General features: G+C 39.2%; 1 protein-coding gene across 2 annotated transcripts; it reads left to right on the top strand.

Moving 5' to 3' along the window:
• The first annotated feature begins 4,686 nt into the window (after nucleotides 1-4,686).
• Nucleotides 4,687-22,992, top strand: zdhhc3a (zinc finger DHHC-type palmitoyltransferase 3a). Of its 2 annotated transcripts, none has more exons than XM_061080549.1 (7): nucleotides 4,687-4,935; nucleotides 6,765-7,218; nucleotides 8,914-9,038; nucleotides 9,272-9,368; nucleotides 9,551-9,632; nucleotides 12,526-12,656; nucleotides 22,786-22,992. In XM_061080549.1, exons 2-7 carry the CDS (start codon nucleotides 6,877-6,879, stop codon nucleotides 22,990-22,992), a joined length of 984 nt encoding a protein of 327 aa, XP_060936532.1. In that variant the 5' UTR covers nucleotides 4,687-4,935; nucleotides 6,765-6,876. The 2 variants fall into 2 exon arrangements, with proteins under 2 accessions (XP_060936532.1, XP_060936533.1); XM_061080550.1 differs by lacking the exon at nucleotides 22,786-22,992 and adding an exon at nucleotides 18,096-19,749.
• The last annotated feature ends 381 nt before the right edge of the window (nucleotides 22,993-23,373 follow it).

Below are 23,373 nucleotides of genomic sequence, written 5' to 3'. Positions count from 1 at the left end.
CGTGCCTCCAGGGAAGGCGCCGCTTGTTCCTCCTCCCTGTCTGCAGTGTTGGACAACCTTGCTTCACCGCTGATTGCAGCGCACAAGTCATTTATCCCTGTCCGTTTTAACGCACCCCCATACACTGACCGATTCTATATAAATCTGCGGGTTCCAGGTCAGTTGGCTGGGATGTCGACCGATGCAACGGTCTCCACACAGACTCTTGCTCCGGTCTCCATGCCATTTCCTGTTTAGGGTCTCTGTTGGCAGTGAGGTCGAAAACAGCAGCACCCCTGGGTTCTGGTCCTTCATCCATATTGGGACAGATGCCAACAGCCCCTGTTCATGGGAAACCGATATTCCAGGTATTTATTACATATCTTGTTTTTGATTACCACAAATCATTATTTTTATTTTTCCTTTCTTACTTTATGAACAAACAAACATTTTATATTTTGACATTAACTTTACACACATCGTCAAAAATAACCCTTACAGTATACATATTTACCACGGAACATCTGCCATTAATTTCTTCTGCCTATATCAGTGGTTCTCAAACTTTTTCTGGCATGCCCCACTTTGGAGCTAGAATATTTTTCATGCCCCACCCGCTCCCCTACCCCAACAAAATGATGACAAAATGGATCAAGTTTAACATGTGTATTTACATAACATACACATGAACATTAAATTCACATTACTTTCAGGAATTTCTGATGTGAAAATAAAAAAACCTTTTGTGACATTTGTCGCATTTTTCAAAAAATAGTGCAATAACTTTGCTTAAACCCAACTTAATTGAAGTACTTTTTGTGACATTTATCACTACATTCCTCCATCAGTCTCTACTTTCAAAAATAATATGATCACTTTATTTCAAAGAAGATAAAGCTCGACCAAAACGAACACATGCAAATGACTGGGGTGTAATGTTTGTAAGTGTCTTCTTAATTTATTGGGTCTCATAGAGTTTTCAGACATAAAATACACACTGGCCTCTCCTCATGTCCTACCGCATTCACTTTGAACCGAAGAGCAAGTGAGTGGGGGCGGGGCGGTACCCCAGGGCCTGTGTGTGTGTGCGCGCTGTCTGAGTGCACACACACACACTTGCCCGCTCCTGGTATTTCATGCTGGCATGATACGATGATGATTTAACAATTAACCTGGCGTTCCCTATAGGGCTACAACTAACAACTATTCTGATAGTCGATTAATCTATAGATTATTTGAACGATTAACCAACTAATCGGATTCTGAATGAGACAAATTCTCAATTGCTCTTATTTAGCCAACAGCTTTTAAATTTAGCTTAGTTACATGTGATGACTGAAAATAAAGACAATAAAGATTGATACTTCATTAAAAAATGTCTTTTAATAAACTTTGCTATTGATACAAAAACAAAGAAAAGTTCAAAAGTTAAAGTTTTTGCTAATATAACAAAATTTATTTAATTCAAGTTTCCCTTTTTCCTGTGACCCAAGGACAGGCGAAGTGCTGATACTAAAAATAAATAAAAAATCAAGTATCCATTTTTTCTGTTAACAAAAGGGCAGGGAAAGTATCAGCAATAAAAACATCAACAAACAAAACTACAGCCTTCTTCGGACTGCATAATTGTGATTAACAAAGACGTTTGTCAGGCAATAGGATAACATTACGCTTTACACTCATAAAAAAAATGTTTAAACTATATTTTTTGTAATACGATGTAATTACGTCAAACATGCCTCCTCTTCAAATGCTCGTGTCGTGCTTCCATGCAAAGCAGATCCGCCTTTTAGTTCAGCTGCACGGCACGAAAAACACGGGCTATTATGTAACCAACGAATCATCGACAATTAAATTCGTCAGCGTTTATTTTTTTCATAGATTTTTGTCGATTAATCGTTGCACCCCTAGTTCCCTGACTTTCACGTTCAACATATGAAAATGGATTTGTAAAGTTCACTGTTCGTGAAAAATATGCGCGACATGCAAAACACTGTACAATAAGCCACTGTAGAGGGGCGTCAGAGACACATGGGGCTTCAGAGTCGCGGGTTGCCGACCCCTGGCTACGGAGAAAGAATGATCTGTTTCGCCATTAATAAAGAAATGCGGACGTCAAAACATTATCTCGGCTATAACATTAGTTCCACCTCACATTTCCCCCTTCCGGTCACACACCCCACCTGTTATGCCTCAGCGCCAAACAGTTTGAGAATCACTGTGTTAGTACAAGAGGCAAACAAACGTATATTATATATATATAATATTAATATAACTCAAACACAATATGGGAGACTTTATGTCAGAAAGTAAATGCTATAGGTAAAACCAAAGAACAACGTACGAAATTAAGAGAAGCTGGCAGGACATAAGAAGGAGAATACAAGAAAAGATTGCTATAAAACCTCTGCAAATAAGACAGGTTGGGGGCTGGTGAAAGAGATGCCTCTGACCAATATTGAGCAGCAGGTGCAGTTCACTTTCTGAAAAAAACTGTTCTTCCATGCAATCTCCTCTCACCAAAATAACTTCAGCCATCTGTGCACAACGCTATCACGATTAGCAGCCACCTTTAAGGCAAACGTACTAAATTGACAGTGCCTGTTATTCTCCACGCAATCCTCAGTGCACACCATTTGTAGATAGACTTGCATGTTTTTTTGCAGGTGAGATCAAGTTTGCCCACTTTTTTAAATGCACAACCTTTAATAGATCAGGCCCTAAGTGTATTCAGGAGATCTGACAAAGAGCATCACAATATATATATCACAATTTATGTCTATATATCTGCAGCTGTGGTTTACAGGTTATGGAGCAGGTTCCATCAACTAATCTATTGGCCTTTACAACTTTTGCTATATTAGATGAAACAGTTTGATGGCGTTTTCAACTGTTGTTTTCTTAAACAGATGACGGAAACATCTTTAATATGTTGCTTTCTTAAATAGATACAGACATGCATCATGAATACTAATCTTGGAAATCAAGTAAGTGTAGGATAAAGGTCATATATATAGGGAGATATCTGCTTTAAATTAATGTAATTCATTACAAGATCAGTATTGTTCTGTGTTATGAATAAATGTGGAGAAAAATATGTTTGAAAGCAGCTTTAAAAAATAGTGAGCTTGAGGGTTAAGAATATTGCAATAGTGTATGAGTATATGTTTTTACATGATTTCCTTCAACTAAGCACCTAGTTAAAATCTGATCATTTTATTCAACATGTCTGTCAATTTCATTGGAACTAACAGTAAAGTCAAGTATGCCCTCTGCTGTTTTGCTTGTGAATTACAATGTTCCAAACAATTCCAACGCAACATCTTCAATTGTATTTTTCAATTATCTGTAAGAGCAACATATAAATCAAATTTGAAAGATTCAGCTGCTGAATGATTGAAGCCACAATATCTACTAATGTGTTTCCTTCTTGGAGGAGCAACGGGTGGCAATTTTTTAACGAGTTATTAAAGTGCAATCCAAATATTAAGTTTTTATCAGCTGCACAAAATAGGGAAGAAAGCTTAAAGAAATAAAAGGTAAATGGGGCAGTTCGAGGTTCAGTATCTTGCCCAAGGACACTTTTGCATTTGGAATGAGTAAGATTGGGATTGAACCACCAAACTTCTGGTAAAAAGACAACCGTCTTGGTCAAACAAATCGAAGCAATGCATTGTCAATGTGTTGTGTATGTATAGTTTGTGCGTAAAGCAGAATATTAATTATTATTATTTTTGGTTTAGGAGTAAGGCTCATGTTATGGGAACACAATAAAAGTCCTCTACTGTAATCTAAGTAAGCTTTGTTTAACAGTGCCTTAATGTGTGTGGGTAACTCCTTATGGCTTCTCTGAAATGTCTGCACTACCTCTATTTAATGAGATCACTATCTGAATGTTTGGTTAATCTATAAAGAATATTAGTTGTGTCTGACCCCTGAAGAGGCAGAGCTACTCTGAATTGATGGTCCAGGCATCCACAATTGTGACCTCAATTCACATTATAAACTGACAAAAAGTTAAAATCTTATTGGCTGTCTGAACTTTGCACAGTGCTCTCTCCTTTCACTCGTACACAAAATAGTACAAAAAACAATACACTACTCATGCTTAAAATGTTAAAAAAAAACATAAATTATAGGCCTTTGGAAACTCAGTTCATATCCTACTCACATTACTAACTGTAAGAGGTTCCCAAACTTTTGTAAGACATTGTAATTTTCTCTTACATACTGTTTGTCTTTTTCCTCAATGTCGGGCTTGAAGTTGATATTATGTGTTTTATCCTAATCACTGTTTTTATTCTCTATATAGTTAAACAGAACACTTTGAGGACAGGGTGAAAAAAGTGATAACAACAAGAAGGCTACACACATACGCTGTATGTGTTTAGAGATACAGCTGTTTTAGATTTATGTTTATTATGTTGGCTTACGGCTGGCATTTTTATAAATAATCAAGTCACAAGCTTTTTATAGGAGAAAAGAACAAAAAAATTATGTATTAATATATATATATGTTTGTATATATTTTATTTACATTTATTTATATTTATTTGTTTTTTTTCTCATAATGTTGGAAGCCATGGAAGAGTTGGTTCCCCGAGTATGTCAAAGTGGTGGCGCATGCGTACGTCTGAAACGGAGGCGGCTTTATAGGTCTTGGTTTCTCTACGCATGCGCGAATTCCACAACCTCCGTGCGCAACCAGTTCACCATACGCGGAGAACCGTGCGCTACCACGGCTGCAAACACTATATCATATATGCCACGTCGTGTTGTTTGTGAAGGGCGGGAGGAGCATGTTGAGGAGGTGTCACAGAACAGCTGCAGAGGGATCGGCTTGAAGGTGCTCTTCCTGGCTCATCGTTCAGATGAGATTCAGCGGTAAATAATGATCATTCATCTCCAGTGAAGGCAGCCGAACAGTCCCGGTAGTCTATCGCTTCACAGTTTAAAGTAAGCATACCGACAGGAATATGTGACCAAGTCAGGAAATGCTTACCCTGACACGTTTTAAAAGCACGAGCATTAGCTAAAATGTACTGTGTGTTGATTAGTGTGTGTGTGTGTGTATCAGGTTTCAGTTGATATGTAGGCCTGAAAACTGTCTTATCAATTATTGTTAGCCACTAAATTATTACTTTATCTAGCCTAAGACAAGGATGCCTGTTTACCTCGCAACAATGACAAAAGTAAGATATGTATATGATGTATTATGCATAAGATTTTAATGTAGACTTGATGCATCAAGGAGACCAGAAGGTGAAACAATATACAAACGCCAACAGAGTAACATAAGCAATTGTCTGACGATGTCTCCCACAGCATCCACATATATCTTCCTCTATTTGCATCACCCATTCCAACAGCACATTCATGTTTGGCTAGAATTGCTGTCACTCTCTATGTTATCTGTAGGTGTTCTCATCCTATTGGATAGTTAAGTCAAAAGCATGCATTCCTAAATCACATTGTGTCCTTAAATCTTGCCACTGGTGGAATATGCAAAAGAGGTGAAGTTGGTAAGAGTGGATGTTGGTGCCTCTCTGTCTGGCGCATCTGAATTAGATACGAAAGTCCCTAAGCGTAGACACTACAGTGCACTGTTGGTTGGTCCATTATCTATAACCTGACCGTGGGCACTTCTTGGAGAGTAGGGAGTGTGTGAAGAATGGACAGGATCGTAAAAAAATCCTCAACATAAAGTCTGTAGAACGTCAGGAGTGAGTAAACAGCAGGAGATCCAGCGCAGGATTCTCCCTGAGTGAGTAGGGAAGTTGATGACGGTTCATGCGTAAAGATAAAAAAAAATGAGAAAGCTATTATATCAGGGTTCCGCAGCGGAATTAATATATTACTTCCTGCATCTGCCTGTTGCACCACCCCTTACCTGAAAAATCCTGTAGAGGATCTCCCGCTCTGTTGTGCATGCGTGAAAGGCAAACAGCAGAGAAAGACTGGAGGCCGGCAGGTGTGTTCTGAAAATGTCTTTAGAGTTGCAGGGATGATTGAGGTTTCATATATTTAGTGCTCAATGGGAGAAAGTTTAATTAGTGAGTTTTCATGGAAGGTTCAGTTCTATTCAGCATGTCACCACATCACATGGGTTTGTCATCCACAAATCTGCTGTGCAGTGTGCCATAAGTACTTCATTACAGGTTTAGCATTAGCACACATCATTGCTTCAAGCTCTGCATGTTGTACAGGTGTCCAGGACTGTAAATTTACAAACAGTTGTTCCTAGTGTACAGTTATGTTTAAAAAAAAAAAAATGTTTTGCAACCATTCAGACACAATTTCACGCCTTCTGGCAATTTAGGTCCTGTGTATCTTTGGACCGTGGGGGGATGCCAGTATACAGAGAGAGGACCCACACAGTAATGGGGAGAACATAACTATACCGTATACAAATAGATTTATTCATACATTCATCTCTATTTTCAATGAATTTTCTGTCAAAAAAGTGCCCATCACAATTTTTCTTAATCCCAACCTAATATCATCAAATTGCTCAACAGTTACAATGCTTAATATATTCAGTAAATACTCACAGTTGAGAAGCTGAAACTACAGAATCTTACATGTTTGATTAACAAAATGGATGACCATTGTTTATACGTCAATAGATTAAGCAATTAATTGTTTCAGTTCTGCAGCATCTTTCATTTGTGTCTATTGCTAGTATGTGTTTTTTGTACCATACATCCAACAGTAGCGAATTTTCAATCCCTCAGATTTAATAGAACCAATGCATGTGGATTCATAATATGTTTTTTCCCCCTTAGAAATTCACTAGAGACACAAATTGTGGACCCTCCTGCTCTTCACCATCAGCATGCGGTGACTGGGGTCTGAAGACCCAGTGTGTCCGGCAGCAGCAGGCAGCTTAGATGAAGGATGAAGAGCCCAGTGCACAGATACAGGGACGTAGAGCATGGGCGTGGGCATGCCGGGGATAGGGCAGGAGTAAACTGCCTACAGGCTGAGCAGCGCATCCCCATTTCCAAAGATGTTATCACTTCCTCCTCTGCCTCTGCCATGTGGTTCATCTGGGATGCCTGCGGCATTGTGTGCGCGGTCATCACCTGGCTGCTGGTGTTGTATGCCGAGTTTGTGGTGCTGTTTGTAATGCTGCTTCCCTCCAAGAGTCTGACTTACTGCATTATGAATGGGACCTTGTTCAACACACTGGCCTTCCTTGCCCTGGCCTCACACCTCAGGGCCATGTGCACTGACCCTGTAAGCTGAGCTTTTTCGGGGTGTTAATATCTGGGGCTGTACCCAAATAAGATTTTTTTTAGTTGGATATTCAATGATTCTTTTTATGTGATGTAACACTATTTTTTTTAATAAGGTTTTAGGGAGATGTTCAGGGTTACTGCGATCATGTTATTTACTCACCCTCTGAGCTATTAGGGTTGGGAAATTGGCCGAATATAATGTCTCTAATATAAAGTCTATAAAGACTGAGTCCATTGTCAGTTGTTTTTTTATTCATTGCTGCGTGCATTCATAAATTTATCGAATCCCATCTGACTCCACTTGCTCTCTTTTGATCTCTCATCCAACACGCCTGTAAATCCATACTGGGTAAAAACAACAAAATTTGTCTGTAATTATATTACAAACGTGTTGTGTTAGAATCTGTTGCTGCCCTGCACGTTTGCAAAGATACAACGGTTAAATGGTTTGTATTTATATAGGGCTTTTGTAGTCTTTACGGCACAGTTTGCCATTCAAACACACATTCATACAGTGCATCTATTAGCAGCACTTATTTTCTATGAGGGACAATTCGGGTTAGGGCTACACGATATTAGGAAAACATGTCGTATGCGATTACTTTGTTCAATATTGAAATGACGATATGACTTGCAGTCCCTGGCTACGGATGCAGACACCACGGACAGCTCCATAGCCGGGAGAAAGTGCACAGCCCGGCTGCAGCGCCACCAGGTCCAAGTCAGACACCACAGAGCCATGCACAGCTCCACTAAGTCCACCAATGGTGTTAATTTTAGGTCTTTTCATACAGGTTTGGGCCGTGAAAGTTTTTATTTTTTATTTTTTAAATCTTTTAGCGTCTATCATTGTGCACTGCGCCAACTGCGTCAAACCAGACAAAGTGACACCAGCTCTTCCAGTGCCAGATACATTTACTAAGTTTACAAAGTCTGTTGTTTTTACCCAGACTGCATTTACTTGTGTGTCCAGAGAGAGAGAGAAACGAACTGAACTGAACTTTCTTCACAGTTAATTATTTGGATACTTAAATACAGCAAAAGAAGAAATGCAAAGAGTTTATAGAGCTCTCTGTGTGATAACAAACACGAGATAACTCGTGAGCCATCATATTTTTGTTCTTGCATTTACATGGAATGCAGAGAAAGTATTCATGAGGATGTGCATGTCTAATAACTGACTTGTCTCAACATGCATGCTTATATGCTTATATATATATTTATGTATATCACATATACGGGGTGACTGTGGCTGAGGTCGTCCTCCAACCTGAAGGTCGGTAGTTCGATCCCCAGTCTGTCCCATCTGCATGCGGAAGTGTCCTTGGGCAAGATGCTGAATCCTGAATTGGCCCTCATAGAACAACAAAAGTGCTGCTAATAGATGCACTGTACGAATGTGTGTGTGTATGGGTGAATGTAAAACTGTACTGTAAAGCGCTTTGAGTGGTCATCAAGACTAGAAAAGCGCTATATAAATACAAAACCATTTACCATTTTACCATTTATATCATCTTCAATCGGGCAAAACATGTCAGTAATGATGTATGTCGAACAAATGTTCAAGAATTTGTGTATAGATAGGCAATGCAAAATCTAAATATTAAAGTATGTTTAGCCTTATTTGCAAATTATTTTGACTAATTATCAAAAATTAAGCTCAAGTCTTCTCTGTGGTGATGTTTCCTGGAAGGGGGCCGTACCTAAAGGGAATGCTACTAAGGAATACATAGAAAGCCTTCAGTTGAAACCAGGTCAGGTGGTCTACAAATGTCCAAAGTGCAGCAGCATCAAGCCTGACCGTGCACACCACTGCAGGTAGGGCAAATGTGATGTAATATGCTCATTGCAGTATTTGATGTTCACACACCCTGTCCTATGTTTACAGCTGCAGTGTTTTTGTACAGTGCAAACCGTTATCAGAAATTTCAACCTAAGAAAATTGCTTGCCACAATCATGTTACTTTCACTCTCTACTAACATTGTAATTCACAGTTTGCCTTTTATTTTGATTAATTACTTTTCCCCCTTTACGTGTAACTCTCTCACAGTGTTTGCAAACGCTGTATACGGAAGATGGACCATCACTGCCCCTGGGTCAATAACTGTGTTGGGAAGAACAACCAAAAGTACTTTGTGCTTTTCACAGTAAGTTCATGCTGACAAGGAGTCTCACTCAGTAAAATACCAACTTTCAGCATCTTAAGTTGGAAGATAAGATAAGCTTTATTTATCACGAGTGGGATTCCTCAGTGGTTACCACTTTGTATGCAGTGTATGTGGTGAAATGTCCTTCATTGTGTCTTTTCTTTTCTTGTCTTTTAACCCAGATGTATATTGCACTCATCTCTCTCCATGCTCTGGTCATGGTGGTCTTCCATTTCCTCTATTGCTTTGAAGATGATTGGACAAGTGAGTGTTTTTTAAGCTCTATAAGCTATAATTTCCTTCACTGTCAAAAAAGATGTCACAATTTTGAGTCCTGGATTGATATTGTATTTCACTGTAACTATTCTCTGACACTTTTATTGTAATACAAATGAATATAAGTAACATTTAAAATAATTGGCAAGGTTTATTTTAGTTTGAGATATCTTTAAAACTAAAGAATGCTTTACACCTACATTTGGCAGAACAAGTGCGTAGGAGAGGGACAAGTAGATCAAAAACTGTGAAAAGAGCTCCAACTTGAAATCAGTTATTTATTATGCTGCATCGTTTTGGTACTAGACCTACACAGGTCAGCCACCCAATCACATTTTTTCAGTTGAAGTTCTCAGGTGAAACTGAATTGATTCATTCATGGCAAGTTCAAAATTACCAGTAAATGAAGATATAAAGTATCATTATCATAATGCAGTGGTTCTCAAAGTGGGGGGCGTACACTCTACAGGGGGGACGCGATGTCACAGACGGAGAAAAAAAAAGAAAGAAAAAAGACCGCTGACCTGTCACTGATTAGTGAAAGCTCCCTCAGTGGCGAAATGCAAGGGGCTGGACTGACACAAACAAATCGAATACTGTTTTGTTCCTGATCCACCAATCAAAAGAGTAGTGTTATCATTTGAACACGAGTTGCACGTACGCTTCCAAGAAAAAGGAACCGCTCACCCTCACTGAGACGTCACCCTGCATAGTTTGTGCGATTGCTCTTGTTTCCTCTATCATTAAAATATTCATTGCTTTATAAACACAGTCTTTTTAAAGACTCACTCCTTGCTAAGTCATACCTTCCTGCACTTGCAGTAGGCCTATTCGTAGCCTAATCTAAGGAGTAATATGCTCCACAGTCTTTTTAGAAAGCTCGTAGCCCCAAGAGCTAGCCTTCTAGCTAGCTAACTTCTTCCAACTGCAGCTAGCCCGTTTCTCCTTAACACCTACCTTTACATCTTCAATCATCCACCGTGTTGCAAAAAATAAGACACATGCACTTGAATTATTCTGTGCTGTCCCTGTCTAAATTGTGTACCGTTCGTTTTGTTAGGAACCATTGCCTAGCACAGCCTTATTCATTATTCGTGTGCAAGTCGCTCATAGCAACACATACAAACACACTCACAAGACCACGACGAGGCTGTTAACAATAATAATAATAAATAGTAAAATAGTAATAATAATTGTCCGTATGGGCTCAACAATAACAATAGCCTTACCTTGACGTGTCAGGCCTATCAATAACAATATGCTATCTATCTATATCTATCTATCTATCTATCTATTTATGGTGGTGTAGATGAGGGCGGTGGTCGCGGGCGGTGGGAGGATGCGGGCGCCCCAACTACCCCTAACCAGCCTTGGGGGGGCCCAGCTTGCAAAAGTTTGAGAACCCCTGTCATAATGAATATGATCAGGCCTCACAATGTGATATATACAATAACCATTGTCATAGAAAAACTATATATCATAGAAAAATAAACATTTGTACATCAAACCAGAATCTTCCTCCATGTCCACCTCAACATGTAAATGCAACCAAAATCCAAACAATCATCAAAATCATGCCTAACACATTTTTTAAATAACGTTTTCGGTTCAGAAAGTTATTGATTCACCCTGCCTTCCCTTTGAAAGTAGAATGGAAAACTTATATTTGTTTTAATAGTTGAATAAACATTATTATTATTATTATTATAGTGTGTGTGTCTGCTCATCTCTGTCCCTCTTCACACAGAAACAGATAATCACATTTATAAAAAGCCACAGAATTCATATTTATGTTCCTGGATAAACGGGACGTCGCTTCTTCTGCAACAATTATGTTAAAACACAGCGTTGCCTCATAATCTGATGAAGAACTTATCTTCTGTCTGTCTGTCTGTCCCTTAGTCCATCCATCCATCTTCACACAAGAACTGATAATCACATGTTTTCAGTTATTATGATTTCAGATCATTAAATCCGGATCGTTCTGGTTAGTTTAACCCTGATGTCCTGGAGACATGTTATGTATGTGTTGTGTAGCAGGTTTAAATGTGTATATCCTTAACACTAGCGTGAATAAAAGAAACACCAAGTAGACGTCTGTACTGTTTGCGTTGTCTGTCAAAACATTGATGGAATGACTTATGGATCATGTATTATATTTCTATCTGGAAAAAGTTATATTGTGATAATTATCTTTATCGTTTTATCGCTCCAGCCCTTACTACTTTGCAGATTCTGTCTCCAAATAACGTCTTTGCTGCAAGATGGCAGAATTCATGCCTGGGATATTTTGGCTTCATTTCTTGAGAGAGGGAAGAAGAGGATACCTTTCCTCCATCTTTATATACAGTCCATGGTCAGGATTTATAACTTTAATTAGTTAATTGGATGTTTCTGTTACGGACTATCAAGCAGTGTGAGCAGCAGTTCCAATTTTGATTGACTGCATCATAAATATGAATACTCTCTCTACTTTGTTCGTAATGAAATAAAACAGCAGATCACATTGAAAATCAGGTGTAGTTGATTTTTTATGATGAGTCAATAAATTGACAAAACCTATATGTGTATAAGGGACTTGCACAATGCAGCAGACGTGACTGACTGTAAAGTGGTGATAAAATATAGTATTATAGTTGTACTTAAACCTGTAGCTACAAGTTTTTACTATCTGCTTAAAAATTCATCCTAAATCTCAATAATCAGTACATCACTGCCTGTGGCTGTAGACTGAATAGTTTATTAGCTTAGCCTCCTTTATTTAGTGAAACATAGTTCAACATTAAAGTAACTGTAGTTTTTTGTAAGTGTAGCTGTTCTTCATATGATCATCTTTTTTGCCTTTTCACTTCTCTTTCTCCTTGTCCCTCCATCCCCCCAGAGTGCAGTTCCTTCTCTCCCCCTGCAACAGTCATCCTCCTCATACTCTTGTGCTTTGAGGGTCTCCTATTCCTCATCTTCACCTCTGTGATGTTCGGCACCCAAGTCCATTCCATCTGTACCGATGAGACCGTAAGTGACCTGTTTAGTGTCCAACATTCCCCTCCTATCCATTTTTTCCAACAACATCCTGCTACTTTTCAGATGTTCTCCCTGCTATTTTCACCCCCTGTTGTATAAAGATTAATATCGTTGACCTTCCACATCTAATTTAGACCGTTGCAGCCAAGTGACGTTTCTCCCTGTGTAGCCTGAGGGTACATCCACACAACTACGTTTTTGTTTGAAAACACATCAGTGTTGCTATGTGTATGCCTGTCATCCACACTTTTCTGTCAATTCTGCAAATTCCAGAACCTGAGCTTCCAGCACATCCTGTCTGGCTACAAGGATACGCTTACACAGGGCACATGAAGCTCCCTGAAATCCTTGAGATACGCAAACTGGAAGCAATCCGGGCTAGCCTCTCAACAGTTCAGAATCAGAATTCTTTTGTTGGCCAAGTATATTTTCACATACAGGAAATTTACATGGTGTAGTTGGTGCATAGGAAATAAAAGAACAATATATACAAGTAAAAAAAGCACTAACTGATATTGGCAAAAGAGCAAATATTAACAAATAGCGAAAACTACAAATAAAAAATAAAAATAAGAGACAAATGTTTTAGGAAATGGAACAATAAGTTATTTGGGCATGTGCGGTACTAAGGTGCAGTGATTTGTTGTTGATGTAGTTTGTAAGGCAAGTGGGCAAGATTTACAGCAGCAGGACAAGGGAGTGGTCTCTCCTGTCTCCTGGAGGGGAGTGGAACATGAGACCTGACCTCGACCACCAGTTGAAACTTCCCTTCCCTTTGACAGGACATTGTGCTATCGTCTACCCCCCAGTGGGACAGTCATCATTGCTGAACTGTCGGTTCCATGGGACGATGGTATGGAAGTTGCCTTTGAGAGGAAAAAGTATACAGAGCTGGCAACTGTATGCTCACAAGCAGGATGGAGGGCATACACTTATCGAGTGGAAATCAGCTGTACAGGATACACTGGATCCTCCACCCAGCGGTTCCTTATGTCTATTGGGGTCAGAGGCTACAAGCTGAAGAAGGGTCTCAAAGACTTTGCGAAGGAGGCAGAACAAGGGGCTACAAAGGAAGGATATGGTGTGGTGCAGAGATGGATTCTAGGGCCAGCTGCAGTGAGTGGTAGTGAGACATCCCTGCTGCTGAGCTTTCACCTCGAGATATTCCGAGATTAAAGGAGCAAGTGAATAGTGTCTCCCACTTGACAACCCTGCAGTAGGCGCAATGGCACCATCTTAAATGCGTCAAGCAGAGTTACCCAGCAGTTGGACCCACTTGCGCTTACATTTACATTTGATTCAAAGCCAAATCATTTGTTTTGGACAGACATTGATTCAGTTTTAAGACGCTGTTTTAAAAAGAAAAACGTATTAGTATGGAGCTAGTCTGAGAAAACACTTTTTTACTTTGATTTAAAATGTGTGAATAGAAACTTGAATGTTGAATGTGTGGTTTGGGATGGTAAGACCAGTGATAAAGGTATATATGGTTTCAAAAAAATGGTTGTGAAATTAGTCTTACAGGAACATGGAGCTCTTCCACACTAAGCTTTATGCAACCATACGAGCAGAAAATACTAATTTAATGCAGTGCAGGACTTCCCCGTGCTTCTCATACAGCTTGTTATACTGTATTGGAATCATGGTATGCAGTTATTGTGGTAAGGAGGAGATGGCATGGAAAAAGACTGAGAGAATGTTTTTTTTCAGAAAGTGTAACTGCACCTGCTGCTTTATATTGGTCAGAAGCATCTCTTCCACCGGCCCTCAACCTGTTATATTTGCAGAGGTTTTATTATGAGATATTTTTTTCTTCTGTTCTTCTTCGTATTTCCTGCCATTTTCTCTTATCGGTTTTTCTGTTTGTTTTACCCACAGCATTTACTTTTTCACAGATACTCTCCCATTTCGCGTAATATCAGTTTTATTGATATGTCTTACGCGTAAGCGCAGCGCCAAGCCTTAAATAACAGCTGGCTCCCATCCACTCCCATGTTAATCCTTTGTGCGGGTCCCGCGCTGCGCCAAGGCTGCCTAGCGCCGTGCAGCGATCGTTTCGGCGTCGAGTCTAATTTTTGCGCTTGACGCGAGCGTATCGCACCAGGAAACACAGTGAAAAATGATTTTTAAGCGATATTGATGACATATTTTATATGATATAAATGATCAAATATGCATCCCATAGTTTGTATTCCCCTTCTGTTGTCCTGGAGTTTTAATTTTACCAATTTTACCAATCACATTATTAAATGTCCCCCTCTGCCCCTCCACTACAGACACACAAGCAGTCATAAAGATAAAAAGAGAGGGGTAGTAGTATATGCTTTTATACTACTGGGTCAATGAGTCACACTCACTGACACAGACAAACAAAAAGTGAAGCAGGTATGAGAGAGTAGAGGTTGTTGACATGAATGAGGCAGTATGTGTCGAACAGTGGCAGCTAAACCGAATACAGTGTTTCCATCACGGCCGCCAATGCAAAACGATAAGCACCTTAAGATCAGGGCAGAATATGGGTCAATATATTGTCCAACAAAAACTGTTGTGTGCAACAGGCCTGCCTTAAAGGTCCAGTTTGTAAATTTAGGTGAAAGGTATCTATTGGCAGAAATTGAATTTAAAATAAACACTAGTGTGTTTCATCTAAACTGTACAAATTGTTGTTTTCTTTACCATAGAATGTTCCCTTTATATTTAATTACCAGACTGGACAAAGTAAACACCTTTTGAGTTTTTATAACAACTGAAGGATACCACAGGTTCTATTTCATGTTTAGGGGGTGAGAGGCATTCTAGTGCAACATGCAACCACTAGATATCACTCAATTTTACAGATGGAACCTTTATTATTTTTAACAATGCAGGAAGTGAGAGGTTTCCTTGCACAATTGACAGCTTATGTTCTCTGAGATCTGTCCTATCCAAGCAAAATTGGTATTTTATAATGAAATATCCTGAACTGAATCGATATATTGAACGAATTGAAAATCAAATAAAATCAAGACCTTGTGAATAGGAATTGAATCAGTTTGGGAAATCACTGCCGATACCCAGCCGTAGTTGAGAAATTACTAATGTATTTGGGAACTGTCAAGAAAAGGTATAATAGGTGTATTGTTGCGGTGCCAAAAGTAACAGTGAAAAATCATAGGTGCACTTAAATGATGTGCTGGTGCACCAGTGCAATCAGAGTAAAATTTTAGTCTGGAGCCCTTATCTTAATCACAATATAATGGCCTTTAGGATTTTTCACAGCAGTCTGTGATGTTCACATACGGCAGCTATCAACTGCTTGATTATGCATCTCCTGGGTTCCAGTGTACACCGCGTTCCACATTATTATGAAAATTACACTTTGCTCAGATTTTCCTAAATAGTAATGCACAGCCAGTCAGTATAGTTTTCAAGTCATCAACTGTTAGAGTATAATTCAAATTTTATTGAACAAACCTCCCAATGATAACAGTATTTTTTTTTAAATAAAAAACTCAAAATGCAGTGTTCCAAATTATTATTCTGAGTTTCAGAGTTTCAAGATATTTTATAGGTTGTAAAGAACTAAAAATTGTCATTTGTTGAATTTGCAGCATTAAGAGGTCATATTTAATGAAATCAAAAAAAGTTTTAATCAAAAACATCTTAGGTCAAGTTACATGTTAACATAGGACCCCTTCTTTGATATCACCTTCACAATTCTTGCATCCATTGAACTTGTGAGTTCTTTGATAGTTTCTGCTTTAATGTCTTTGCAGGATGCCATAATAGCCTCCCAGAGCACCTGCTTGGATGTGAACTGCCTTCCACCCGCATAGATATTTTGCTTGATGATGCTCCAAAGGTTCTCAATAGGGTTAAGGTCAGGGGAAGATGGGGGCCACACCATGAGTTTCTCTCCTTTTATGCCCATAGCAGCCAATGCCCCAGAGGTATTCTTTGCAGCATGAGATGGTGCATTGTCATGCATGAATATGATTTGGCTTCGGAAGGCACGGTTCTTCTTTTTGTATCACGGAAGAAAGTGTCAGTCAGAAACTCTACGTACTTTGCCGAGGTCATTTTCACACCGTCAGGGACCCTGAAGGGGCCTACCAGCTCTCTCCCCATGATTCCGGCCCAAAACATGACTCCACCTCCTTGTTGACGTCTCAGCCTTGTTGGGACATGGTGGCCATTCACCAACCATCCTCTACTGCATCCTTCAGGACCATCAAGGCTTGCACGGCACTCATCCGTAAACAAAACAGTTTGGAAGTTAGTCTTCATGTAGTCCTGAGCCCAGTACAACCTTTTTTGCTTGTGAGCTTGGTTTAGGGGTGTCCGAATAACAGGTTTAAGGACACTTGTAAACCTCTTGAGCATCCTACATCTTGAAGTTTGCGAGACTCCAGAGGCACCAGCGGCTTCAAACACCTGTTTGCTGCTATTCAATGGCATTTTAGTGTCTAACCCTACGCATTTGTTTGGCAGAAATCTTCCTTATTTTGCCTTTGTCTGAACGAACCCGCTTGTGCTGTGAATCAGTGACAAATTTCTTCACCGTCCGATGATCACGCACAATTCTATTGGAAATATCCAATGTTGTGATACCTTGACCAAGGTATTGCACTATTTGCTGCTTTTCAGCAGCAGAGGGATCCTTTTTCTTCCCCATAATTCCTGAAACATGTAGCTTGCTTAATAATGTGGAACATCCTTCTTAAGTAGTTTTCCTTTGATTGGGCTCACCTGGCAAACTAATTATCACAGGTGTCTGAGATTGATTTCAATCATCCAAATAGCCCTGAAACACAATACCATCCATGAGTTTAATTCAAAAACTAAAAAATGAATGTTTATGACCCTTAAATCCAATTTGCATAATAATGTGGAACGCGGTGTAATGTCAGATATATGATGACATGAGTCGTAATCAAACTATGCTTTGCAACCAGAATATAAATGAAGCATTCCGTGAATATCATGTAAAGACCATATCAACATTGTCACAAATGGTAATGGGAAATGGTCTGTATTTTTCTAGTATTCATGACCACTCAAAGCTCTTTACAGTACAGTTTTGACATCAACCCATTTAAACACATTCACACAGTGCATCTACAGTATGTGCAGGACTATCATACATCAATCATACACTCCCAGTACAGCCGTCAGAGACAATTTGAGGTTCAGAAGCTAGACCAAGGCACACAGAATGGGGGATACAGGGATCTTCTGGTTAGTGGATGACCTGCTCGACCTCCTGAGACATAACCAACCCCTTTAGACAACAGAAGTAGATAACTTGAAGCCTGAATTACTTGGCTTTTGGCACAGATGGTAAACCTTTCCTCATATTTAGCAGTTTGAATGAATTGATATTTTCATTTTGAGTTATTGACAAGGTCTCAAAAGCACACCTACTGAAGTTTGGTTATCTTTCGTTTTCAGGGTATAGAGCAGTTGAAAAAGGAAGAGAGAAGATGGGCTAAAAAAACTAAATGGATGAACATGAGGGCGGTGTTCGGACACCCTTTCTCCTTATTGTGGTTTAGTCCCTTCTCCACCCCTGACCATGGGAAGGCTGAGACATACCAGTATGTGGTGTGAGAGCTCAGCGCAGGGAACAGGGCAGCTGGGTCGGAAACAAATTGGGATGCCCGGTCCAACCCCACAGAGCAGACGTTTGCCATTTTGTTGCTCCCAATGCTGAACACGATTTACACTCTGTATCATGGACAGCTTCTCATCTCTTTTCATGTTGCCAAACCAAGTGCGCTATACATTCAATTTTGTGATGAGTCGCAGAGAAAAGGAAACTTTCAGTTTGTGTATCCTGTTTCAAACTATGATGAATCTGTTTTTGTCTGACCTTCTCTGTGTTGTATCAGAAGCCCATTTTCTCACTGTGTCTTGTCTTGTTTTTCCTTAAAGGGGACATATTGTGCCCATTTTACCACAGTCGATATGGTTCCTTGGGGTCTTAATGAAATGTCTGTAACATATTTTGGTCAAAATACCACAAGGATCATTTAAAACAGCACCCTTTTTACCCTGTCTAAAACAGCCCTCCTCAGATTGACATGTTTTGAGGTGGGGGTGAAGGGGCTTCCGTATGCCTCCCTCCTCACTGGCCATGTAAGGGACTCCCATTGGGCCTGTGACGAGGGAGGCACACGGAAGCTTATTCGCAGTCACTCAAGCATGACGTTTCTGACATAGAGAAACCATAACAAATCGCGGGAGTTGTTTTTTTTCCAGAGTTTTTGGGACGGTAGACATGCCAGATACCCAAATAAATTTTCATAATGTGTCCCCTTTAAGATTTTATTTCAGCTAATTTACGAGAAGTCATTTAACCACCTTTCCCTATTGATTTCTTGTCACTCAAATAGTTTGAGATTTAGGTACTGAAGTTTTAAGACATGGAATGACATTTCTACTGCCATCCCAGTACAATAGAAAAAAAAATTCCTGAGGGTTGCAACGAATCTTTTTTAAATTTTTTTATTATACCCAAATGTATCAAATTTACTCCCACAGGAGAAAAATAGAACAAACAGGACATTGCTTCTGGCAATACATACAATAAAGCTTTTTTTTTTCGAGTTTAGAAACATTGCAAACTATATACAACTCAAGGTAAATGGTAAAGAATTTCTAATTTTGGTGAATTTTTCAAAGCAACAATCAAATGCAACAATTTTACCATACAAAAACAGCTTGAACATCATCTTGATGTTGTGCCTCTCTCGTTTTCACTCTGGTCCTCTTCAGAAATGTTATCAACATCTGATCTGATCATAAGAGTTAAGCGCAGGTCTGAACACACCCAAATGCGTCCTGAGATCTGATCACTCAAGCCAAATCCGGAGATGGTCCGGGAAGCATGTGATCAGATTTTTGCTAAGTGAATGCAAATGCAATCTGGGCCCGAAAGGAAGGGCTGCATACTCATCTTACCTACCATAGTTTCACAATGAATTAAACATTTAATAAAGAATCTAACATGTTTACACATCTCAGTGCCCATATTTTGTTGGTAGCCACAGCACAAATATCAACCCTTTTCACAACATAATGATTGGTGTTTTCCTTAAATTGATAAACTACTCACAGCTACATGACATTAATTCAACCCCTCTGGACTCCTCTCTCCCTACCTCTTGCTTGCTAGCTCACACCAACTCAAAAAAAGCACAGTCACATCTGCATATTAAAAAAAAAATTGTAATATGTAATTATTCGCATTTAGAGTGGCAAAGTGAGATCTGATTGCAAGTGGTCACAGGAGACATATTTAGGATGCATTTTATGTAAATTTTGACACATACTTAATGCTCTCTACTTGTGATTGAATCTCTCAGGATGGGTGTTAATACTAGGTGTGAACAGGACCTCTGTGCTCAGAAATCCCATTCTTACACTGACTGAGTATTTACAATGTTCAAAAAACAGTTTTCAACTACAGCTGTCATTAAGCAAAGAAACTTCAAATTTCAGGAGTTTGCTGTGTTTGTTTCAGGGACTGCACTTCCTGTTCAGGCCTTGTTTCAGTTAAGTGAGTGTGGCTACGCAGTTAGAGATTGATGGGCTGTGTTCTCTGTACATGGAAAAACTGCATAACGTCAACAACTCAGAGCTGAGACTCAGCACACGTTACAAAAGTCTTTTTTAAGACAATTGGGTCCCCTGAGTTCTCCTTTCACACATGCACATCACAGTGGGAGATGCTCTGCTTAGAAACGTTCAACACAGGAACCAATCGTTTGCATGATACAGGTGAGGGGTGGTGCAGCAGGCTAAAGGATGCAATGAATTCTGCTTCAGAGATCAGATGCCTTTGTTTACACATCGACACCAGCTTCAACTGACATTGCCAAAAACTGTCTTGACGTCTTCATCAAGGTCTTCATGTTTCCATCTGTTGCATTTCAGAAACATCATTAACAGAGGTTGAAGAAACTGTATTTAATATAGATAGGTCACATCTGCATAAATAATCATCAGAATGATCTCTAAATTTTATGCCACACTTCAGATGGATGCATCTCAATCTAGAAATCACAGCAATTACAAAATAGGTCTGACTCTACTAATGAAAAAAAACAACGTAGAAGGCTGCTGTACCCAAGAGGTTAGCATGGTCAGTTGTCTCAGTACGGAGCACACTGCACACAGCTTAAAGATCTCTTTAATGATGGACACATACGTTTACACTCCCCCCTGCTTTTCTGTGGGGCTATTCTCTCTGTTATTTTCGCTTTCAGAGGACCACGATCCTGTGTGCAGCATTCCTGTCTCTGTCTCCCTCTGTCAGAGTTGTCAAATACCCACCAGGCACAGCTGGAGGTGTCCCTGATCCACCTCCTCATCCACAGCTGTAAATCATTTTGATTGATGATAAAAAGTTTTTATTTTTATTTTTCTTCCCTCCAAACAAAATCAGTTTGCCAGCTTGGTTTGCTCTTGCCTTATTTTGTTGATTCATTGTTGCACTGTTAATCTGGGATATCTAATGGCTTTGTGTGTGCAAAATTCAAATGTCAACTTTTAGTATCTGTATTCTCCCCTTTTTTGTATTTTCGTAGAAAAGCTTATCTTCCTGCAGTAACACAGATTATCTCTGTTTTCTCCTTTTTTTTGGAGAAAAGCTTGGCCTACTGCACTAAAACCAATTCTATTCAATGATTGATAACAATAAGTCTTGGTTATACAATTATCTCTACTGGAGAAAAGTTTAAAATCCTGTTAAAGAGAATCTGTGTAAAAAAAAATGTGAACTTCTGCATAGAGCATATTAAGCAGCATCTGGATTTTAATGGATCTCAAAGCCTTCAAAAATGCCTTCAAAAATGTATTGACTTTTGACATTCACAGTTCACATGTACACTAATACTAAAATCGGCACACTGTTTCATTTAAAATGTTCACCTATGTGAACTGCTCTCTGTATTTTATTTGAATTCTGTCCAAATATTCTGGAAATATTTTCAGCACAGGCACAGATAATCAATATTTATCAGTTGCAATACAATAACTATGTTTGCCCACTTTATTTGTAACAGTTTCACTTTGACCCTGGACAACTGTGTTTTTCAATATTTAAATAATGTTTAGAACATTTTATTTTTACATTCCCCCTCACACACTCCTATACTCACCCTGCATCGTTAAATTTCACTGCTGTCTTTTATCCTCCTCCCACTGCACTGTTTGTAATCTGACCCTTTTCTCCTAATGTTCTCTCCACCCTCATGCATTTGCTTTGGTTGATAACGCACTCTGCCAAAAGCTTTCTGAAGCAGACAGCTCTTTAAACATTGACAGAGGTAAGCTTGGATCAGAGATCATGTTTGTCATCCCATCAAGCTAAACACATCACAAGTATGCTGATTTCAATCATGAGGTCAAAGTGCACTTCTTATTTCCTTTCTCTTTTTTTTGCAGTTTTAGATTCAACTAAACATATGTATGAATGAGTGAGCTCTGTGACGCCTCTGCTGTTTTTTAAATATTTTGTATGGTTTCTTATTCCAATTATTACTTATTTTCAATTTGCACGTGAGCAGTTTTGTGCTTTAAATAAATCTTGGGCATGTTTCTTAGAAAACAACTGAATTCAGTCTGGTAAAATAATTCTCGATTGGGAAGTCAGACATTCATATTCCCTTAATTGCAACATCTGTAATGATCCCTTCACCCACCATCTAGCACCCTTATTAGATCAAAAATATTGTTTCAATTATTTTCGTAATGCATACTTTTAGTGGACCTGGAAAAAATTAAGAGGACTACAGATTTTGTTCATCATTTTTTGCAGTATAGTCACTCTAGGACAGGATTGCTGTTGGCCAAAATGGAAAGAAGGAACAAACTCAGGAACAATTTGTTTTAAACATACATACAGCAAATGAGTATTGTTGCCTGTTCAATAATTTAATTATCAATGCTATTTTTAGTCTGGTTAGTTTAACGTGTGTCTGAGAAGCTAGCCCACAAAGCTAAACCATGATCGTTTGCTGCAGTTTTTTTAGTACCGTCATCTGTGTCCCATGTGTGAATGATTATATGTAGAAGGTTCACAGTCAGTCCTTGTGACGCAGCTCCTTTCACCTCTGACTCATTGTGTCTTCTCCAGGCAATTGAGCGTCTGAAGGGCGAGACAGGGAAGTGGGTGAAGGTGCCGTGCTGGGATGCCATGCAAATGGCTTTTGGAGGCACGTTCTCCCTTTCCTGGTGCAGCCCCTTCACAGGGCTGAGCTGCAAGAAGAGTCCTCTAGAGCACAACACCACCACACAAGGGGAAATAATCAAGGAGGACGTCATAGAGATATCGCTCAACTAGGACTGGAGAAAAAAAAATCTCAGTCTGAAAGAGCTGCTCCATTGGCACATGAAGATCTCTTGGTTTCCAACATTTTCTAATGTAGAGACCACCTTTCTGGAATTTAACATTTACATATACATGTATATAAATATATATTATATCTGATATAATGTGTTAAAAATAATTTGTGTGTGAACTTTTCTAAATGCACTGTACCTTCACACACCATAAGAGCGAATCCAATGATCAGTAAATTCCTGCTGCCAGACCTCCAGTCCATATATAATAAAACAGAGAGGCTCTTAGGAGAACATCACTCGCACAGTAAACCTGTACTCAACTCCAGTGGGTGAACGCAAATGTCCAAGCGAGAGCCTCTGGAGTTTCTACAGACTTTCT

The sequence above is a fragment of the Limanda limanda genome, chromosome 11 (assembly GCF_963576545.1).
Source record: "Limanda limanda chromosome 11, fLimLim1.1, whole genome shotgun sequence".
In the NCBI taxonomy this organism is placed as follows: domain Eukaryota; kingdom Metazoa; phylum Chordata; class Actinopteri; order Pleuronectiformes; family Pleuronectidae; genus Limanda; species Limanda limanda.
Note: the sequence above shows the minus strand (reverse complement) of the source record. Positions and strands in the feature narration are given on the sequence as shown.